The sequence below is a fragment of the Amblyomma americanum genome, chromosome 9 (assembly GCF_052857255.1).
Source record: "Amblyomma americanum isolate KBUSLIRL-KWMA chromosome 9, ASM5285725v1, whole genome shotgun sequence".
Classification (NCBI taxonomy): domain Eukaryota; kingdom Metazoa; phylum Arthropoda; class Arachnida; order Ixodida; family Ixodidae; genus Amblyomma; species Amblyomma americanum.
In genome coordinates, this window is record NC_135505.1 from 122,843,289 (window position 1) to 122,866,937 (window position 23,649).

At 43.2% G+C, this 23,649-nt stretch overlaps 1 protein-coding gene across 4 annotated transcripts in view; it reads left to right on the top strand.

Moving 5' to 3' along the window:
- Positions 1-23,649, top strand: part of LOC144104228 (5'-3' exonuclease PLD3-like) — a 119,095-nt gene that overhangs the window by 79,844 nt on the left and 15,602 nt on the right. For 3 of the 4 annotated variants that reach the window (XM_077637106.1, XM_077637104.1, XM_077637107.1), the window contains exons 2-7: positions 11,968-12,239; positions 14,791-14,971; positions 16,089-16,212; positions 17,007-17,140; positions 20,179-20,379; positions 21,837-21,976. In XM_077637106.1, the coding sequence (XP_077493232.1) occupies positions 11,968-12,239; positions 14,791-14,971; positions 16,089-16,212; positions 17,007-17,140; positions 20,179-20,379; positions 21,837-21,976 (1,052 nt within the window). Of the gene's footprint in view, positions 1-8,893; positions 9,255-11,967; positions 12,240-14,790; positions 14,972-16,088; positions 16,213-17,006; positions 17,141-20,178; positions 20,380-21,836; positions 21,977-23,649 lie in introns of those variants that run through there. The other variant, XM_077637105.1, reaches the window with a different exon arrangement.

Sequence of the window (23,649 nt, forward strand, 5' to 3'; positions counted from 1 at the left end):
TCTGGAAAAAAAAACATTTTTCTAAGGCAACTAGTGTATGAACGCACTTTCTTCGTATATCGTAAGATTTCACTATAACAATCAGTATATCTGCAGACCTCCCGTCGGTGGGCTTGATTTTTTTTTGTTATTAGCGTTTCTGCTGTCGTCAAAAACGTTCCCCATTGGTCTTCTAAGGCCGTCTTAACTGCTTAATGCGATCGATGGAAACACTCTAAAAGAAAGATTCTGCTGCACATAGGAAGAATGGACCGTTACTTTCAATATTTTCGTAACCATACCTTACAATATTTCAATATTCATATTTTTTCCACAAGAATGTTGGACATGATTTATGACTTCTAGGCAGTGCATTTTGAAACACGTTGTGCGCATTTACTATTATATACATGAAATTGACTCATTTTAATTCGGGCATGATGTTAATTACTTATTCCAGCCAAAGCAAAAACCTTCAACATTATGCTCAAAATTATAACACTATACATCTACGTTATATTCTTCCCATATCCAGGTTTTCTCATACATCTCCCGGCTGCCTTTTGTATGCGCTAGCCTACAGGAAAGTCATAGAATGCCATTTTATGTGACACTGCAATAACCAACAAATTTAATTTTGAGCAGAACTTATAGCATTCTTATTGCTAGGCTGACGATTGCTGTATTCCCTGCCTAATATAACGTTGAAAAGATACATCCAAAGCCTGAAATGATCTAAGCAGTGAAAGTGCATGTATCTTCAATATGTAATATAATTGGTTTTGGGGGAAAGGAAATGGCGCAGTATCTGTCTCATATATCGTTGGACACCTGAACCGCGCCGTAAGGGAAGGGATAAAGGAGGGAGTGAAAGAAGAAAGGAAGAGAGAGGCGCCGTAGTGGAGGGCTCCGGAATAATTTCGACCACCTGGGGATCCTTAACGTGCACTGACATCGCACAGCACACGGGCGCCTTAGCGTTTTGCCTCCATAAAAACGCAGCCGCCGCGGTCGGGTTCGAACCCGGGAACTCCGGATCAGTAGCCGAGCGGCCTAGCCACTGAGCCACCGCGGCGGTTGCATGTATCTTCAACAAAGATCATTTTGGGTAAGTTAAGCTAGTATCACTTAAACATCAACAGCGTTTATTGCACTAGTACACTTCGTGAGATAAAGACGAGACAACTCGTACCAAGTTCTTTACATAATGTCTCAGGATTATAAAATACCCCGCTTCCCGAATTCAAGTTTAATAATTTAGAGGTTTCCACCCGTCGATTGACTATACGTTCAAGGCAAGCGTGATAAATTTTTTAAAGTCTCGTGATCGTTCAGGGGAAGTTCTCGAGAACCGCCGCTACGACAAATGACTGCGATGCAGACTTCCTTTACCCTAGAACATTTTTTGGGATATACTCTTTTGGGGCGTATGTTCATCTCAGACTCGCACTGTTTCCAATTCATTTCTTCTCGACACAGGAGACCTGTTTTGTTATCTTTATTGCCGGTTCAGCGGAATCGCGACAAGCGCTGTTTTGACAACTGTGTGGACTTAGCTTAATCCGATTCGTAGGCCACATTTGTTGGAGCTGCCGGCTATTTTCACTCGGGCTCAGTTCGGTATGAGCGGACAATATTTCGAATCCATGGGGAATTAAGGGTTTTAGGTAGCGGAGATTTCGAACCCCGAATGGAACGCGGACAAAGTTCTGTGAAAAACCTTACTTCATTTTTCGAAGAACGCGCCCCCCCCTGTCACTCACAGCGGTTTCAGGCCAATTTTGTAGCGCAGTAACAATCTTCTTCCTGTATGCGATACTGTTCGTATTTCCTGCTACTATAAAAAAAAACATTTTCTTCGCAGAATGGCGATAAATATTAATTAACGCGATAACATTAAGGACGTCCGTTAAGGATTGCCGGTGCCGTTGACCGTGACCGAAAAATCCACGAAAATCAGTAGACAAGCAACCTAGTTCACATGACATTATGACGTCCTCACAACCTTCCCACCGCGGCAGGTGGCAGTTAAATTAATGACTGGTGGCAAAATGTTGCTCGGGAAGAGCAACCTAGGTCGCATAAGGCCCACCGGTGGCAGCACCTGCCATCGCAGGGCATTGGCGCATTGCTTAACCGCTGCACCGCAGCACCAGGAGTGGTATGAGGACTGCCAGGTGTCTGTGAATGTTAAGTGGAGAATGACCAATTTTGCATATATGGGCATTAAACCATTAACGCTATCGCGTCATATTCTTAAAGCGAAGCTTCAGTGTATCCTCCAATTTTTTCTCGCAGTTTTTCAGTTTTAAGGTGTTTAATTTTTTACGAGGCAGAAATCGACAAATCCACACCAGTTTTTGCTCCGGTCTGTACAGTCTACATGTATGGGCTTTTTTTAGAAGTACACAGCGCCCTTCCTGTGTTTTGTGTTTCTTCTTCTCGTCCTCGTTCCGTTGCGCTGTGTGAATCTGTGTCGTAGAATGTATAAAAACGTGTTGCAAAATGCTCCCGCCGAATACTACAGCTAAAAGAAAAATCGCTGAAAAGAAACGCTTTTGCATGATTTTCACCTCGCAAGACGTGTTTTACAAGTATGAGCTTGTTTTTCATATTTTAATCATCACATGTATAGTTGGAGCCGCCGCGGTGGCTGAGTGGTTATGGCGCTCGGCTGCCGGCCCGAAAGACGCGGGTTCGATCCCGGCCGCGGCGGTCGAATTTCGATGGAGGCGAAATTCTAGAGGCCCGTGTGCTGTGCGATGTCAGTGCACGTAAAAGAACCCCAGGTGGTCGAAATTTCCGGAGCCCTTCACTATGGCGTTCCTCATAGCCTGAGTCGCTTTGGGACGTTAAATACCCCATAAACCATAAACATGTATAGTTGGTCATACTCTAGTTCCGATCAGTGCAACGCATACAATCATTCATATCAGTAGGAATGAACAGTGTCCATAAAAAGTACGTTATAATTTGGGAACGTTGAAAGCTTGCCTGGAAGGGTGGAAATAGCGAAAAAGAAACAGCAAAAGCGTAGAAGCTTCCAATGGCCAACCCTCGACTAACCTGTCTATTCCAAGACCATCAATCCACACGCGCCACGACCGAAATGCAGTTGGCATACCAACTCGGCAAGAAGTGCCCACCCACAGACGCGTGCCTGGCAAGCCAATCCGTGAATACGCAGTCGGCCTATCTGCACAACCAGGATGCATATTTGAAGGGACGCAGTAGGCAAGCATGGTTCGCTACATTAGCATCACGGATTCGCTCTCATTGCATGCAAGATTTCTGTCTCGCGAGATCTTTTACCGCGCTATAGACCAATCTCTTCGCAACAGGTCAGCAGCCTGCCTAATGCAACGACTGCATTAAGCAGGGTTCACTGCAGCAAATGCGGACGCCCACTGAGCCTGGCAAAGAAGATATCTGAGGTTTGATTTGATGCCGTATATAGTTTGTTGCGTCTTGACCAAATGCACTTCATTCTACATGCGAAAGTGACATTAAGACATATCTGTAGTCGTATACAACCCAAGAAAGCAGCGCCGAATGCCCATCAGTGGACGGCCTCCAGCCAATGGCGGCGACTGGTTGTCGTGACGTCGTGGTTAATTCCCTTGCACCTGCAAGTCCCCGTGTTGTCAAGTTGGCAGGTACAGGGGACTAATCACGACGTCATAACGATCAGTATATTCCTTTGCTGGAGGGCATGATTTGAGAGGTATCTCGCTGCGCTCTTGAGTTGAATCCAGACATAGGTGAGAGCCACGTCGTCCCCAAAAGCTCGGTGTATTGAAGACGCGGGGCCAAATATAATAAACCTGGAACACTGATGTTCCGGTCCACATTAAAGAACCCTCAATAGCCGGGAAAAATTCAAATTCCTTCTGTGCGGTGTCCTTCGTAGCTAATGTACCGTGAGAAGCAAGAAACCGTGAATAATAAAATCACGTTCTGTGTTCTGAATCAAGCACGCCATGCGAATGTCAGTTCCAATGTATATATATGTACTCGCAAGAAGAAGCCATTAGTTGTTATTCTTTAACATTATTTCCATGCCGAATTGGTGTGTATCAATCCTGATTTTAAGCTCCACCGGTTCCTACTACACTATTACAAAACTTAAAGAAACAGCAGTCGGTAACATTGGTCCACGGTCAGTAGCGTCTTGTATTATTCCGCTAGTCAATCAGAACAGTAAACGAAATCATCTTTTTGATGCTTTACTGTGTTAAACATGCCAGACGCTTCAAAATAATTCAGGTTATAATTTCGTCTGGTGGTCAGCTTGTTTAATTAAGTAACGAGAAAAGTTTTAACGACGGACAACTTTTTTGCATGGCGGTCCTTAATGTGGGCGGAGCTTCAATGCAGACTTAAGTAATATCAGACTATAACAAACCGCCTTTACCTTTTGTTTTGTTCTACTCTAAAATTTAGTTTAGTTTAGTATAGTTTAATTCATAAGGGTTTAACGTCCCAAAGCGACTCAGGCTATGAATGACGCCACAGTGAAGGGCTCCAGGAATTTCAACCACCTGGGGTTCTTTAACGTGCACTGACATCGCACAGTACACGGGCCTCTCGAATTTTCCCTCCATCGAAATTCAGCCGCCGCGGCCGGGATCGAACCCACGTCTTTTGGGACAGGAGCTGAGCGTCGTAACCACTGAGCCGCCGTGGCGGCTGCTCTAAAAGTTAACTTTGTCGTAAATAGAGAGTGTCAGTGCGAAGATTCTGGTACTTTATATAATACCTGAAGTCAAGCGATTTTTCTTTTAGAGGTTAATCACTGTACTGTTTTGGTGATCGTTTTTGACATTTCAACGCAAAAACATTCTGTCCTGAAGAAAATATTGGCTGTGGGCACGTGACGCGTCAGTAATATTGAGGTGACGGAAGAAAGTGCATTATTCAGGGACAGGAAATTGCCTCTATACCGGCGTCCGAACAGCAACCTGTGAGTTGGCACGGCGATCAGCGAAACCCAAATGATATCAGGACACGCGAGGGAAATTTGGGCAACGTCCGTCTTTATGTATACCTCATTCTCACGCTATGCTAGTCACTTAAGTATTGCTTTCTTGTTAAGGACGCTTGTCTGCGAGCTTCTTTTTTGGGGGGGGAAATCCATTGCATGCGTTAAGACAATAAGCGCTCGCGCTAAAATACATGCTATGTTAATTATCTTTCCGCTTACACATATCCCAACACTGCGCGATATATGAGGCCAGCCGCGGTGAAGGCTAGTTTAATGCACATATTTCCAGTAGCGTTCTGCGCATGCGCCAGGCATCCTCGTCCACCATTTTCGCCTAGCTTTCTCTGAAAAAATGGCGAACGAGCTTGCTGCGCGAGTTTTTGCGTTTGTGTATCCATCGGCGCATATAGAACTGCATGGGCGCAGTGCTAGCAAGACGTTCCAGAAAAATGACAACGGCGGGGGGGGGCTTATAAAAACATAACAAAAGCAGAACTGAGGAAGAAAAAGAAGGAAAACACGCTCACTTTAACAATATGACGCGATAGCGTTAAAGGGTCTCTACTATCGCTTGGTGGTCCCATGGCTCACCTTTTTTGCAGAGATCGACACGCTTGTTGCCATCACATGATGTTTTGTTACACACCGTCGTCCATATTAATTGGCGCCGATAATTAACTAAATAATTAAATAAAACTATAATCATTTATAATGAAATAACTAATTAAATAAAATTATATGGCCGTAAATGTATAGATTGCCTCTAGGCTGCCTATAGGATTTGCATTGCATATAGACTGTTCTCTAGGGTTTGTCTATAGAGAGTATATAGACCTCATAGGCAAGTGTATGTCTAAAGAAATTTGTAAGGGCGGGCGCCATCTTTTGGCGCACAGGCTGGCTCCCACAGTGTGCGCGGGAAACAATTGGTGATAAGCGGACTAGGAAAACACCAAGGCTTCCGTTGAGCTTTCTGGACCTGCTATGGCGGCTCCTTTGACGGCGGTGCAAACTATGTAAGTATAGCCGCGGATAATGCTTGCACCCGCCCACCCATCATGTCAGCACTTCCCGGCCAGCTGCCACCTCAACCTTTGCATCGCTTCCGAACACACTTCGCTTTCGAACACAGACGCGGCCAAAGCAGACGAAACTTCCGAAAGCGCGCGAGTGACGTCATTCCCGAGAGTTATCATTTTAAACGAGAATCGAATAAGGCGACCTGTCAGACGCCCTTGCAAGTGTGTTAACAGCGATGTTGTTGAGCTGCTGCCTGGTGAAGTGTAAATGGGTCTTTATAAAGTCTTCGGTTTCCGGGGGAGGAGAAAACAACCACCATTTACTGGCCGGACTACTTGGCGCAGTTGCATGGCACGGGGACAAAAGGCCCGCCTCCTTCTTTCCCGCGTAGCCTTGGCTTCAGTGCCACAGAAAGTTAATCGCGAATGTAGTGCAGATGGGCTTGCGCCGAGCAGAAGCGTGAAAACTCCCCACGCTTTGAAGACATTAGACACAATTAGTATACCACGTACGGTGTCGCTGTTTCCTTTATCGGAGTAGCCAGAGCCCGCGCGCCATCAGTGCGCATGCGCAGGTCGCCTTCAGGGCGCCAGATGGCGCCAGATACCGGACAGCTGTGCGCGCGCCTGCCGCATCAGGACCAATCGGCGCGTGCGCACTGGCGGTGGAGAGGCTTCCAGTACTCCTGTAGCGGTAACGGTAACACGGATTTCTAAAGGTGTCTATTACATCACTGTCGCTTCGTTTTACCTGTCCAAGCAGATTTCTGTTGTATACGTACCCGTAGAAACGTATTTACGGATGCACTCACATGCCCAGATACTGCAAGCAGGGCGCTCTGTATAGTCAGTGGCACCGATTGTGGTTACGGCGATCGTTTCCGTTCTCTCCCGTCTCCCTTAGTATGCTTAGCTTATTTTCGATCCCTCAACCGACTTTTCGCTGGTTCTCTGCATCCCAATTTTTTTTATCAAGAGTAGGCGCATTTTGCTATTTCGTTTCCAACCTATTTGGTGTAACAGCTACGCTAGCCTACCGGCGAACTATCGGCTTTACTCGGTGTAGCCATAAAGGGGTGGTGTCACATTTTTTGTGTGTGTGTGTGTGTGGGGGGGGGGGGGGGGGGAGTCTGCCTCCAAGAGCACCCTGGAGATACGCCCGCCCCTGAGTGCTAGTATCTTCTAGGCCCACGCTGGGGCGCGCGCGCCTCAATCAAGAATACACGATATGGTTCGCCTGCATTTTCAGTCTGAAAGAAAGCGAATTAAGTGCAGTGCTGACAGCGTACAGTCCAGCAAATAGGTCAGTTCACAGATGTCTCACACCTCTCTGCTCTACCTAGACAAATTGAATTGAATTGGCTGTTGGAGAAAGGAAATGGCGCAGTATCTCTCTCACATCTCGGCGGGCACCAGAACCACGCCGTAAGGGAAGGGATAAATGAGGGACTGAGAGAAGAAAGGAAGAAAGAGGTGCCATAGTGGAGGGCTCCGGAATAATTTCGACCACCTGGGGATCTTTAACGTGCACTGACATCGCACAGCACATGGGCGCCTGAGCGTTTTTCCTCCATAAAAACGCAGCCGCCGCGGTCGGGTTCGGACCCGGGAACTCCGGATCAGTAGTCGAGCGCCCTAACCACTGAGCCACCGCGGCGGGGCCCATAGTGAAACGTCAAAACTCGTTTTTAATAAAAAAAGCAATATCAATATGTGTGTTCGCCTACATGTGTTTGACATCGCAAACTGGTGTGCACTTTGTATGCGTAGTCATAACGCGAAGTCAGTCATGACTCATAATATTTATGCAATGCAGCACGACTCAGCACTTCATTTCAGCAACATATAGCACTTCTCAGCACTTTCGAGCAATATATATAAATTGTACAGAGTTTGTACAAAGTATGCACACTCATGCCTCGTAGTTATAGTCATTCTGTACCGTAGCTTTACTGAAAACTTTAATGCTTTCGCATTCTCACATTGTCTGTGCCGAATTTTAGGAGTTTGTTTCAGCTCGCGTAAAAAAAAAAACAGCTGACAGCGCTGATATAAGTGAATTTAGTGATGCTTCAGCGCCTTTTTCAAGTCTGTATAAGCTTGGTGCACCGTCATCGGGTCGCCAGGAAAAAGAATAGTCGCCACTACTTATGTGTACTTTTATCATAAAACAAGGAACCTTGCTCATGATGAGACGGTGCTTCCAAAACACGGCCACTTAGTGTAACGCCACCATCGAGCGGCCGTGTCCAAAACATGTTCCTCTTACGGATGATTACGGTTTTGGTTGCGACCACCGTGGTTGCGACTATCCAAAACATGTTCCACTTGCGGATGACTGCGCTTTCGGTTGCAGCCACCACGGTTGCGACTAATTCCAATACATGTTCCACTTGCGGTTGTGGTTGCGACTAATTCCAATACATGCTCCATTTGCGGATGACTGCGGTTGTGGTTGCAACCACAGTGATTGGGACTTTCAATAACATGTTCCACTTGCGGATGATTACGGTTTCGGTTGCGACCACCCCGGTTGCGACTTTCCAAAACATGTTCCACTTGCGGATGATTGCTGTTACGGTTGCGACCATCGTGGTTGCGACCTCTCTGTTTTATATGACTTACTTTTTTACTCTAGAACAGCTGAAATTGTTAGTTTAGCCAGTGTTTGTTAATCACTCCGTGCTCAAAGTTCGCGCTCTTTCAAAAAAGCGTATCTGAAAAAAAAAATGCACTTCAGTTGCTTTCATGCTCATTGTAAAGTTTACATTATCACATACCTCTTTTTCATTTTTTGCACATATTTCTTGTGTTCAAAGCAAATTTGTAGACGGGCAATTCCAGAACCGAAACTGGAGTACTTGTTTAAAAGTTGTCCGTGATCTTGTCATTGTAGTGATTCATCCGCTTTTGTTACGGGCTGGCTGGGCTGGCTCAGCCGGCCACGCTCAGCGCGGGTCCGTGTATCAAGTCAGCTTCCACGAATCGTATACTACGTCATACCAACGCACACTTGTTGCCTGTTCGCCGCGATACGCGTTTGCCAAGTTACGAAAAAGTATGAATAATGTCAGTGAAATCACCATCGTGATGCGAGCGCTCGTCTCCTTCCCGTCGTAAGCCAGCTGTGAGAGCGCAACTCGACGCGTCTCTACCGGGCTTTGTCAGCGCGCTGTGCCAGCGATTCCTTCAGGCAACAAACTTCATCGTACAGTCTCTCAAGGCAACGCTCCGTCACCATGACCATACCGAAGACTGACACTTGCAAAAAGGTCAATTTGTCAATTTTTTTTTAGTTCCTAAACGCTGTCAGTGCGTGTTTTTAACCCACGGCAGCTTTCATTTATTCGCGCATGTCTTACTTTATGGCGCTGCATTGTGTGCTTAGCTGTCTCCGTTGTGTGTTTAGCTGTGTCCATTGTGTGCGTAACTGTCTGGTTGAAGCAGTTCTCATACCTAACTTCGATCGGTTGTAACTTTTGGAGTCGTGTGACAGTTGAGAACGTATTCATTTTAGTTTCTCTAGTCGTCGCATTGTTGACACTGACTGTGGTCCCTAGATTTGTATAGGGACCGCACAAGCACGCCCTGATTACTGATTTCGGTTTTGAACAGCGCTGTGTTGAGCATGATTGCGGTTTCGGTTTCGACTTCTCTGTTTTACATGATTGACTTTGTACTGTAGAACGGCTCATATTGTTAGCCTAGCAAATGTTTGTTAATTGCACCGTGCTCACAGTTCGCGCTTTTTGAGAAATGCATATCTGAAAAAAAAAAAACTTTTTCACTTCAGTGGCTTTCACGCGCTTTGTAAATTTACATTGCCACATTCCACTTTTTATTTTTTTGTGTATTTTTTGTGTTGGTTTAGTTCTTAGCCCAGAGCCAGTGCAGTTGTTCTCCTGGGATGTGAGAACTGTGCTAATTATAACTGCGAAGAGCATAGCGTTTTTTTTTTTTTGCACAAAATTGCTTATGGTGCTGAATTACATGCAAGTATAGGTATGCTCACAGGTGCTACTCTGTGATCATGCTCACAAAAAAAAAAAAAGCTTGGGGGGCCTAAGAATGATGTTGAAGTTTCAGATGCAAGAGACTTTGAAAATCACATGTGCAATCATATGTTATTGGAAGTGCTCTTGCTCTTTAAGGAAGTTATTCTTGCTCACACTATCAGTCCTTGTGGCAGTTGCCCTGTTATCTGGTCGGGAACATGCTTAGAGGCCGGAAAAGCACTTCATTAGCAGAAGCACACTGTCTTCATAGCCTGTTTTGCATTTTTTATGCTGGTCTTAAGTGACGTCACAAGACTTTAGTGTAAGAAATATGCAGGAGAGATTTTAGTGCGTTAAATTTCAGTCTCACAAATTCATCTGGCCCGAAACATCTCTTTGAGCACACCTTTTGTGTAACTATTTTTAAAGCAAGTTCAGTACCATTTTTTTGTAGTGATTACAGCTTAATGTGCTATTCCTATCTTTGCTAGTCTGCTTTATTTTCTGTTCTTTTCTTTTGTTACACATCAGGATACAAACCCCACTCGTGCAATACAGTCCAAGTTATCAGTCATTTCTCCTGTCAGTATATGGAGAAATCATGATTACACATAAAGAGAAATTGTGTATATGGGTGATTAGTAGCCTCCCTTATTATCAAACCTCTTTGAGCGCTGTGAACGGACATTTGTTTCCTCGGTTTGGCGACAGCTAGAGGTGTTACATTAGTTTTGTGGCCACCCGGTTATGTTTAGCAGGAAAAGATACAGCCAGGAGAGTGTGTATAAATATTGTGAGAGAATTGCAAGAATGGTATAGTTGGTTGGAATAGTAGTAGTAGTTAACTTAAGCATATTTTCTTTCACGGATTGCTGCTGTGGCATTTCCAGGAAGTGGCACCATCTACAAACAAGCCGTGAATGTAATATTGCTGCCCATTGCACTGTTATAGGAAGCTTTCCCAACTACTAGTCCAAACTGCACACAGTAGTCTCTCTAGAATGCTGTCTATTGTAGTAACTCATAGATTCAACCTACTCTCCAGCCTAGTCTCCTACTTACCACAGAATCTCTAATGCCAGTGATGGATGTACAGGCTTCATTCCTTTGCGGTTTCATAATTGTCATCATCATCATCGTAGCTGTGTCTTTTAGAGGACAAAGGCCAGTTCTCCAATTAGCCAGTTCTTTGCTATCCACAGCCATTATATGTCAAATCAAATTTATTTCTGCCTTGAAAAGGTACAGACAGCGGAGGCGCAGAAAAAGCTATAAGATACAGCTTGACAAAGCCGCAGCCCCCTTTTGCTTGGCAGGGGCTTCACAGCAAGGCTTATAAAACAAAGGCAATTGGTTAACGTATTAACAGGTATACAATAACGAAACTACAAAATAAAGTGAAACAGCATTATACAATATTGAATCGACATTCACACTCGACAAGCGCAGATTGTTAGCAAAGAAAAAGAATAAACATATTCTACATGTCATGGTACAAAGCACGCAAAGATTTTTTTGACGAACTAAAGAGGTCAAAATTATTATATGCATATGTATTTAGCAGGGAAGGAAGAGTGAATTGCTGGCGTTCTCTACCTGAATTTATTCAAGGAGTCGGCACTATCCAAGTCTCCGCATACCTTGTCGTGTAACTGGCTTCTCGGGCATGTAATTCAGCAAGGTTACGTATGTAGTTTACATTCCTGCGTGTAACACGTGTTTACATTCCTATTATATGTTCCAGTAAACCTATTAATCTCATTTGCCTGCCGACTTTCTGTTACCCTAGCAGATTATCAGTTATCTCTTCCCTGTATTAGAAATCCCACTCAGGACTACAGCATTCTACAGTGTATCTATTGACCAATCGTCAGTTATCAGGCGCGTAAAAAACATCGGGTAAACTTCACTGGGGCCAACTTGCCATATGCAGGACATTGGTGCGATAATAGGTAATGAAAAAGTTCTCCCTCTCCTTTTCTTCATTCAGACTGTCCTCGACAGCGCCGGGAAGCTCGACTTTGGTGAGTTTGAGCTGCAGCTCTTCGACGGCCGCTACATGAACAAGCGGCAGCAGCAGCAGACGTCCGACGTGAAGCTGGGCAGCTGGCTCAAGCCATCCTGCATTCCCATCTCCATCATCCTGCTGCTTATTGTGCTGGTCGTCCTTTTCCCGCTGCTAGGACACTCTCGGGATGGTGGATTCTCAGGGCAGGGCACCAGCAAGGATGGGAAACCAGTCACTTGCCTCAATTCATGCTCGTAAGTTTGTCTCAAGATAGTGCTGTCATTTCTCTAGTGTGGACTCCTGTGTTTGCTTAACTTCCTGACTGCTTAGAGGGATGGTCATCACCTGTGATTACTGTCATTTCTCTAGTGTAGGCTTCTATGCATGATTATTATTGTGACAACTGCTTTGATTATCAATACTCATCAACGTCAGGGAGTAGCAGTGTCAGAGGCCACTAGACTCCTGTGTCTCAATATTTTCGTGGTTGCTTAAATTGCTTAGCATTATCATAGAGTAGTAATGTAATTCCTCTTGCGTGGACTCGTGTTTGCTTTTTCTCTGATTACTTATGAGTATCATCATCATTAGCATCAATGAGTAATGTCATTTTTCTAGCGCAGGGCTCGGTACTTATTTTCTTGACTACCCAGATTGATCACTGTTGTCAGTGACAAGGAGTAATGTCATTTCTCAATATAGACTCCTGCATTTGATTGCCTTTCTGGCAGCCTAGAAGAAAGCAGGGAAAAATGGCTACAAATTAGATTGAGGACAGTGTGACATGCTGTGGAAAGGAAAATGATGATTGTTACGTTGAGAGGCAAAAAGAGGTGAACATGGATTAGCGACTTGATTTAATGATATTCTATAAATGAGAAAGGAGATTAGGGTGGTGTCTGGGATGTGGGTGGCTGAGGTTAGTGTAAGACAGGGATAATTGGAGACTGTAGTCTCTGTCGCAGTATACATAATTGGGCTGATGAGGGTGATGATCACCTCAGTCTTTCGTTGTCACTTGTTTTAAACTGTGCAGTATGCAGCTGAAAGTCTCAGTTGCAGGTTTTCTATGCTTCACATCACCTCAAATTGTTTGTTAGGTCATTGCCATTGTTCGGCTGTTGAAATAAAAAAATGAAATTGTAAATTTTCGCCTGGTATAGATGAATTCCATATCGTGACTCATGTGCGCTATTGTCTTGTGCACCATTCTGGAGAAAAAAAAATGCACATCCATAAATTTGGTGTGTCTAAAATTTGGTGCTGCACTATGAAGCAAGGTTTCAAAGATGAAAATTCTTATTGACTATTCACATGTCAATCTTTTTTGCAAATTTAGAAGAAAACTACTTAACTTGAATAATATTTTCCTTCACAGTGCAAGCTTCATCGCACTGAGCTCTTTCAGAAATTATAGTAGGATATGAAAGCATGTCTTGAGCAATGGCTTTTACAGCATGGCTTGGTTACACACGTACCACAACAACCTGCATATGGCTCTGTTTCATGCTCACGTGACAACCGTTTGCACGTGCCTCGCACTGCCTTTGTTGTATTTAGGTGGGGCGCACACTATTGGGGGGAGGCGCGCCCACATTCTTCATGCACCCCACCTCCCAATTCGTGCAATTTTGGCCATGATTGAGTGGGACACATTGTCGTGGGAGTCCCAAAAGCTCAGAAACGCCTCTAAGGTGCCACACACAGCTAGGAGTGAGACCCTGAATACGTGCGGTGGGTCCAACTATGGCCGGTCTGGAGCACGTGTCCATCATATGTAGCAAGCGCTTGGAATGCTGCCTAATAACGTGCTGCCCAGTAATATCTGCAGATTTGTGCTCACAGTTTTGATAGACTGAATGTAGCAGTGTTTATGCCAGCCGCATAACGCGGGAGACTGAGATAAAAGTATCACCTCTCTTTGAATTTTGCTACTGCTAAATACCAGTGTTCTAAAACAGGAACATTTTCATTAAACTCACTGCCAGTGAAAGACACGCAGAGTTTAGTCCTTTTTTTTTTCCCCAAAATCACAATTATTTGTCATTACTTCTCTTCTGTATTGTTTATTTTCACTTTTTTTTTCACCAGACAAAAACTGTGACAAGGCCCAAAATATGTGCTTCGAGTAGCAATAATTCAAAGTTTTTAAATTATTTAATAATAGCTATTACAGTTGCAGTGTTTTTTGCAATCATCGTGAAGTACTGTGTGGAAGAAAATTTCGAACAGTGTACTTTAAAGGGAAATGAAAAATTGAATTTGATATGCCAATTTTTGAACTTTTAACTTGTGAAAACCTTGCGCACCACATCAAAGTTAAACAAAGCGCTGCATTTTGCTGACCTAGGCTCTGAGGGGACAAAGCCCAAGCTCACTAAGCACGACATTCTGTTGTGCAGTCATGGTGAAATGCAGAGCACGGATTACGGGGCTAGTCAAATGCAGGCCGGTCATGTTTGCATGTGCGAATATCCTCGATCGTTGCCGCTTTAACGTGAGGGAATTCCATGCTACACCAGTGTTTGCCATGGAGTTGAACTCCTTGAAGCTATGGTACTGGCTCCATTTTATTTTTTAAGGAACTGTTTGCTGGTAATCGATTAGTAAGAAAAATTGTTAGAGATTGCCGAGAATGTTACACCTCTTGAAAAGTAATCAATGCAGTACTAAATTCATAGAAAATATAATTTATTAGAAGTAATAAACTACTTGTAAAGCATTGCGTGCAAGTCTGCTCATTACTCAGACAGTCGTAGGATTTATGTTAACAATTGTTCCTATTCTTGTTGTCATGTGGACCAGGTTCACCCTGCTGGAGAGCATACCTGAAAACCTGACGTTCGCATCAGGTTCGCCATCACACGTCAGCACGTACGAGGGCTGGAAGACGCTCTTACAGCTCGCCACAAGAGAAATCAAAATTGCATCTTTCTACTGGACCCTTCGTGGGGGTGACATATACGAAGACCCTTCAGACTGGCAGGTGAGAACTGAGAGTTAGAGAAAACACCTGCCATTGCCATTGGGAAGTAGCCCTCATTATAATTTAATATTAAATAGCGTATTATAATATACATTGGGACTCATGTATCTTTTATGAATTTGTATTAAAGGAGCAAATTGAAAGTCACATTGGAAACTTCACCAATCTTCATCTTAATTAAACAACTATATATACACCTCATTTTAGTTGCATGTTTTCTTCTCTGTAATGATGCAGAAGGCATTAGAATACATTGATCACCTTATCGTATTCCCCTGCAACTACTAAATAATTTATAATTGAATTTCTTCTCTTCTCCTGTTTTGGTTTCATTAACCGAACAATGGCTGTGATGTGTAAGGAGAGTTTATATTAGATGAGTCATGAAAAACTACAATATAAATGCTATGCATTGTTTTTTATTCGCATTCTTGAAGCAGGCTAGCTTAAGCATTGCAGTGGATTAAAACTGTACCTGCGATTATATTGCAGCTTTTTCATGCTTCATGTGACCTAAACGCCCCATACGCATCCCAGCCTTCATTCAGTTGCTGAAACCAAAACAGTGTCATGGAGAAATTCAATTATAAATTATAAATTTCGAACCAGGGTCAAAGGGAAGTACCATGAGATGATCCATGTATGCTAATGCCTAACACATCATTTGAAAGAAAAAAAAAACAGGCAAGCGAATTTTTGGTGTTGATGTTCCTTTACAAGGAGTAATTAACCATTAGCATTCACCTAATCTTAGCCAAACGGCCACGTAGGAAAGCTATACAGCTTTTTTGGAAACTGCATATTTGAAGAAAATTTGTCCTGTTCCAGGGCTGCTGTCTGCTGCACCTTGGGATTAGTGCTAAGCACATTGGACTAGCCTTTACTGTAGTAAATTAAAAAAAATAAGGTAAAACTGTTCAGAGCCAAGGAAATGTAGCGTTCCATTTGTCTCATTTTTAATATTGAGCATGTGTAATTAGTAGTGTCCAAATTTTCTTTCGAGCTCTTTGCTTACTATGCTTTCATGAAGTGTCTTTCAGCATTTTCATGCATACCACTGTTATGATGACTTTTGTTGGGAAAGATGAGATCCTTACTTGTGTATTCTTGATGAAAGGGTGAAGACATCTTCAAGGAAATCGTTTTGGCTGGCCAGAACCGCTCCATTGACATCAAAATTGCACAGAACAAGCCAAAAGAAAAGGAACCTAACCTGGACACAGAGGAACTTGTACAGCAAGGTATGTTTCACCCGGCATATATTTCGAATGCGCAAAAACTTTACAAAGCCCTGTCGAGCATGCAGACATGGTTAATGCTCGGTTCAGCATTCTTATCATCACCCTGTTCTTATAAATGAACAAGTGTCAGGACAGATTAGGAGGCTTGTTAAATGCAAAAAAAAAGTAATAACAGCAGCCCTTGACACCAGAGAGGTTTTGAAAGCGTCATAATTTTTCTCAAGATATTCGTACTTACAAACACTGTCAAAATTTGAACTGAGGACAGCTGCTATCAGAGCTCTGTTCACTAGAGCATCGTGACCACAAGCGACTTGTTGACGTCATCTTAGAAATACTTCTTGCTGGTTTATGGTTTTAAAGTTACTTCTTGCTGGATGAGTTGATTCGTGGTTTTAAATTCTTGAAATCAATTTCAAGTCAGTTAAAGCCGATTTAAACTTGTCGATCTTCTTTACTTTCCTTAATGTGAGCTTCACTCTGAATAATAAGGAAATAATTATGCCACAACAGTTTGCTAAAAATTTTTAAAAAGTTACTGTAATGTGCTTTTCTTGGTTGTGTATACTGTTGGCTTCTGTACTTTATATGATGAGTACCAATGCTCTCTCCTCTAAAGGCTGCAGGGCGCTGAAAGCAATAAATAAGAATAGTTTCTTCATTCATATTTCTATAAGGGTTAGTGAGTGTTGTTTCCAGAAAAAGCTATTACTCTCTATCACATTCACGTTAAAACTCTCGCCATTTGTCTTGGGTGTGTCTATAACAGTGGCAGGATTTCTCGGTGCTTTCAGGTGTTGCAACAGTGAGGAGCGTCGACTTTGAGCATCTCCTGGGTGCTGGCGTGCTTCACACCAAGTTTTGGATTGTCGACGACCAGCACATTTACGTCGGCAGTGCTAACATGGACTGGCGATCTCTGACTCAGGTTGGTCTCTGCTTTGTGACTTTTACGGCATCTGATGATGGTGTGTCCTTGATCAGCTTGCACAATGTATGGGAGCTCTCAGGTCGATTTTGGTGTTATCGCATTCATCTGCCCATGTAACCTTGGTAAGAAACGAACAAATGTAGATAGACGTTTTCATTTTAATTCCTGGTAAAATAAACAAAGATGAATTAAACTGAAAACCATCTGGCACACCTGCTGGCAGTTTCATTTCAGAATGAAAGTTGATAAGTCAATCATACTTGTCGACGGCCCCAGGTCCTTTGGTAAAGAACGAAGTGGGGGAGAAACGTTTCAGCGTATGAACCAGAAAAGTAAACTCAATCAAGTTGACTTGAAAGCTGAGAGAGCTATAACTAATTTTATTTTAAAAAAAACCTCGTTTGTGATCACATGTTCATTTCCCATGCCGATTGCTTCATGCGCATTCATTACAGTACATGCTAAATGTATGTAAAACCTCTTCTTGGGTTTTTATGCTATGAGAACAGAGATTATTGGGCAGATGCAACAATAGGGTAGGGGTTAATGAATTAGAACTAGTAGAACTACTAGAAATAGTAGAAGTTTGTTGACGCATTTGTTAAAAATTACAGGAAAAAAATGCGTTATCCGGGAAAATATTTGATCCAAACAACCTAACTTTCAAAAAATATATAATTTCACTTCATAAAAATGTCGGTTACCATATCTTGGCACTAAGTTTAAATGGCTCATTTTCTAGTTCGTATCTGCATTGTCCTCAGTGTGGAAGAAACTTCGTAACACATCTGGTCTGTCAATGGTAATGACGAAAATAACCGGAATCTTTCTCACTTTTTCCAGACGCTTCACCACATTACATTTAATGCACTGCGGGAAAGCCACCGCGGTGGCGAACTGTCGCAGCATTTTTTGTAGTGAGAGCTACACTGGGCTACCAGTCAAGCATTTCGCGGTGTCTGGAAGAGGACAGTTGTGCGCATGCGCCGTTACCATGGCAACCGGAGAGGAGCAGCAGATGCGGCGTGCGATTCGCCATCGCCGCGGTTGCGCGCCTGTTCTATCACCCGAACCGCGAGGCGCATGCGCAGCATTGCTTATAAAAGCCGGAGATGTAATGGGCGGCTGTATCACAATGTTTGACATGGATGCAGAGAAGGAGAGTCCAGCCGCTGCTAAACGGCAGTATAGACAAGAGAAGATTAACTCTTCCGATCCCGAGGTTGTCGCCTGGCACTTGGCTACTCAACAAAGAGGGAATGAGCGTAAGAAGGCGAAGAGATCAGTGGAGACGCCCGAACAGAGAGAGGAACGGTGCATAGCCGCCAAGATAGAGCCTACATGTCTCTCATTGCTAAACATAGTGACCACAACAAGCTCAGTCAGGGAAACGTACCTCTCGCTACGTATTTCCTGGCATAGCCGAGCTAAGCCACTGCCAATTTTTTGTTGCTGCATTCCTCAGACCCAGCCCGCTGTAAGTGCATTGTTGTCGTTCTCAGATGGTTCACGCATTGCACTCAGGCACTGCAAAGAAGCTGTTTGAATGTGACTGAGTTAAAGAGCTTATATCGCAGAAAATCCAGCGTTGGTGTTGTCGATTTTGAGTGAAAAATCTATGAAAAACACCTAGAGAAGCAACCTAGAAGGCAGGTGGTCTACCCAGGTCACGTAACCTTGTGGCATCATCACAACCTGCCCACCGGATTGTGAGCAAACTGACCACCGTGTCAGGTAGGAGTTAATGATTGGTGGTGAGAGCACAAGGCCCACCGGTGGCAGCACCTGCCATCGCAGGGCCATGGCACATCGCTCAACCGCTGCACCATTGTGCAAGTAATGGTATGAGGACTCCCAGGGATCTGTGATTGTTGAATAAAGAATGACGAATTCTGCATATATGGGTATTAACCCACTGAAGCTATCGTGCCATACACTTAAGATGGATCTTAAGTGTCCTCTACAGTTGTTTTCCTTCATGTCGTGACCCTGCGGGAATGGCCCGCCATCAATATTGCCCACCATCTTTTTTTTATGCTTTGCTCCTTTTCATCATGGTGGTACTGCAGAGCAGTCACCACTGCTGTTGTCTGCAGCTGCCTTTCAGCTCTTTATGTTGCGTGGCTAGGTTCAGCCAACTCATATGTTTTCACAAGAATGGTTGGTTGGTTGCTAAACATAATATTATGTGACCAGGATTTGTCTAAATTTTGAACTTAGTATCTGTGGTATTCTGTTATCCAGGAACATGTTAACCAGAAGAAAAATGGTGTCTCGTTATGGGGTGTACTTATCACTCACGATTTTGAGCATTTGAACCAAGAAGCCGTTAGAACCAGGAACATATCAGTGAGGTTCTACAGTAATCCAGCAGTGTGTTTCACCACTCAGTTTCAGGTGAAGTGTTGAATCAGCCCCAAAGCGGCAGAAGTTACTCTATCCTGAACAACGAACAAAGGAACAAATGCGTTTTGGCAATGAGTTTGGTGGAGTTTGTTCTGTTCAACCAATTTCACAGTGGTCTGTTAGGTTGCATGGTCGCGGGGGACAACTTGAAGTTGGGCTGTTTCTGTCGATTACCACGTTTTATGACTAAACGGCTACTTTCACTCGAAACAAGGCTTTTATAAGTGAGAAAATTTTTAAAAAAAATTGAGTGCAAGTACATAGGTATTGCTGCCATGGGCTGTGAGACTGCCTAATGTCAAGCGCAGTTTTTCACGCGAGACTCCGAGGTCAAGCCACAATACTCTGCTATTACACTAGTGGTCGCAAACTTCTTAGTGTCGTCACCGATGTCTCGCGTTTAGCCATAGTGGGTGGAAAAAATTATCCCTTTTTCAACTCTGAATTTATCCGCAATATGTGGACATTTCAGAGCTGAAAAAAATGTCAGCAAAGGCACAAAAAAAACCTATCGGAATTTACTAAATACATGATAAGGTGGAGCTGTCTTCGATGTCCCTTTAACTTCTGAATTGCAAATCAAGAATAGTGTCGCCATGTTTGAATGTTTACCTCCTTTTTCTATACAGGTGAAAGAGCTTGGCGCACTCATCTTGAACTGCGGCTGCCTGGCAAAAGATTTAGACAAGGTGTTCCAAGTGTACTGGGACTTGGGCCTCCCTAATGCCACGGTTCCCACCCATTGGCCCGCAGACCTCAGCACCAACATCAACGTGGAGACTCCCGCAAGCGTTGACTTCAATGGCACATCGACACAAACATACTTCTCAGTATGTCACGCTGTCATGCCTTCACAGATTCGAAGTTGGCAGTTATGGTGGTACAAATATTAAAAGTTTACAGCATTGCTTACCTCATAGTTGTGCCTATGCAGTCATCGGTCACGATTCACTGCTCAGATCATGCTAGTGAGTGGTGGTTAATTTATTACAGGAATTTTGATATCTTGGTTTCAGTTCATGAAGTAGTCAGATCTGGTGTAATTAGCAGCATTTTTAACTACTTCATTTACATTATTTTATATACAGGAATTTATGGAAAAGTGATCATATCCCTTTGTTCTCTCCTTTTTCTATCTCTCCCTCCGTTCCCCTTCCCACGTGTAGGGTAGCATACCAGGCGCTGCCAAGTTAGCCTCCCTGCCTTTCCGCCTTTCTATATATATATATATATATATATATATATATATATATATATATATATTTGATGCACATTAGGATTACTTACCATAGGAAGCACGTGACATGAAAATGTGCTTGCTGCCATGTTGAAAAAAAAAGTGCGCGAAAGTTTTGAAAATTGAAAATTGGCTGTTGGGAAAAGGAAATGGCGCAGTATCTGTCTCACATCTCGGCGGACACCTGAACCACAAAAGTGTTGGTGCCTTTTAAAATCATTAAGTGCATCTCAGGTACGTTTAAAAGCAGCTAGGCATAATTATTCTCTGGTTATAGGTCTGCAACAAGTTGGGCTCACAGCAAGTGCTTTGTTGCCTTTTGATTCGACTCCAAGCGCAGCTTGTCAAGCTGTATTTTGCACCATTTGTGCTAGTTGACGTAATAAAAAGCTTTTTCTGTTTATTGTTAGGTGCAGTTCCACGACTACTGTGATATCTGTTAAGATTAGATTATTGAAATATTAGACTTAAATTTAATGTCTTGTTACTTCACTTAATATCAATGTTTTGCAGACTCCATGTGCTGGTAGCTAGTTTGAATCAGAAGTGGAGGGGTTGGCTAAGTTCAGCTTGATGTGAGACAATCGTCACACAAATTATAGAATTTGACATCCTGAGTGTAGTCTAGAAATTATGAGTAAAAATTAAGCTGAGAATGTTTGAGAAATTGTTAAAATAATCTATGCACACGATTGGAACTAAATTCGAGATAACGCACGAGAGCGTTCACAAACATTTTTTTTTTTCTATTCCTATCACTGGGTTTCTCATCGGATATTGTTCTACATTTGGGCAATGCCGAAATTTAAACGCTATACTCTGAGTCTCATAGTAGGACCTGAATCCTGTGACGTTTGTACGTACTTATTTTTGCTGAACAGGAAAACCAGAAATTTCTTTAAATTGGGAAAACATATGGCTGTTCAAGGCTTTGTGGTAAAGTTATGATTGGTGCTTCGCACTGGAGACCTAGTGGAAAAAGAATTTTGTTAAATCAACGCTGAATAATGTTTTGAATTCTTTTTTTTTTGTGATCGTATGCATCTGCAGAGCTCCCCTCCATCCTTCTGTCCTGATGGCCGCACGGGGGACATTGACGGCATCTTGGACGTCATCACCAGTGCTCAGGAGTTCATCCATATAGCAGTCATGGATTATCTGCCAGTTACTCAGTACACAAAAGAAGTGAAGTAAGTTTCACTACCCTTGGCCGCCGGCTTCAGCAGTCCTTGTCTTGTTTGAATAATGTATGTGGATGAAAGCGAGTTGTCTACACACGCTTATATTCTTAAGTTGTTTGCACATCCTGACTCATCAGCAGCTCACAGTGCCAGTGATTTTGTATCTAGTATCAAGAGCCTTGAGGGGACCACTGCAATGTTTCAGCGGTATTGTAAAGCTAGTCAGGTTAAGTGCATTCTTTGAACATTGCATGTAAATGTAAGATGGAATAGGAAGGTTGCATTTCAATTGTAAAACGAAGTGCAAATAACATGGCTGCGGTAAATTTTTTATTCAACAAAACCTCAGCGCAGAAGTAATCGTGTAAGTTCTTTTTGTCACATATTTGCCGCCGTTGTCCAAGTGCTTGTTTATTGTGAGAACCAGTTTTTGCACGCTACGGTCATAGCAGTGTCTCACCCGCCATTTAAACCATGTTCCGACTTCTTGTGTTAACTTGTCATTATTGATCAACTACTTTGCACTGAGGTGTTTCTTCAGATGAAGAAACGAGCGAAAATCAGTGGGTGCCTGGTCTAGGCTTTTCGAGAGATGCTCCAAATCCTCCCACTCAAATCTTCCCAGATGTCAGGGGGTGCCGTGCACTGTCTAAACTTGGAACATTGTTCTTGAAACAGGCTTTGCGCCACTTGTTAACTGTTGTCTTCATTTGTTTTGAATGGGCCGATATGGCTGTTGCAAGGTTTCACACTATGCAGCGGCATTAATTGTTTTCCCTCCCTGGAGGCATGAAATCAATGAGCAGAATGCCATGCCTGTCCCAGAAAATTGTGGCATTACATTTTTTTTTAAAGTAGAAATCTTGAATTTTTGTTGTTTTGAGGAATGTGTGTGGCGCCTTTTGCAGTAGTTGTTGTTTGGATTCAGGCTTGTGTGGTAAAACTGGTGTTTCGTTTTCAGCCACTCAGTACAAAAATTGCTCTTCTTTCTATGCATATCATTCTAGAAAGTTCAGCACAAACCCCATCCGTTTAAATTTGTGTCCGTCAGTCAGCAGAAGTTGTGCAGCCTCTTCACTCCTAATTGTCCAGTTGTGCGGTTTCATTGGTCATAGTCTACGACACTTCAGGAACAAGTTCATGCAATTCCTCTATCATCACATGCCTATTCGAATGAATTTCAGCTTCAGTTTTGCGACAAAGACCATCAGTGACAACAATCAGTCTCCCACTCCTTTTTTTCATCTTGAGCATTTGCTCTGCTTTGTGAGAAATCACGGCGTCACTTTGCCACATAGTACTGTTTATTCATAAAATCACCATAACCAGTACAAACACGTCTGTGAATGTCTTCTAGTGGTTCACCTCTTGTGTGCAGAAAACATATCATGGATGCACCTGAAACTGGAGGGAATCTGAATCATGCAGACAATTCTAAACCATGCTTCTTGGCCAGGTGCCGAAAGCACACTGCAATTTGGACAGGAGAGGGAAGCGTAATGTTCAAGGCCTGTAGCAGTGCTGCCACCTCTTGACTAGCTTTGTGACTTAGCGGCTGGTGTTCTATCTTTCTGATGCATCTCATATTTCACTAGCCGTAATCGAGTTGAGCAGTGCCCGGAACATTGACTGCAGCACCTGTTAGTGTTACAAACTTCTCGGTGCATAGGGAAAGATTTTGT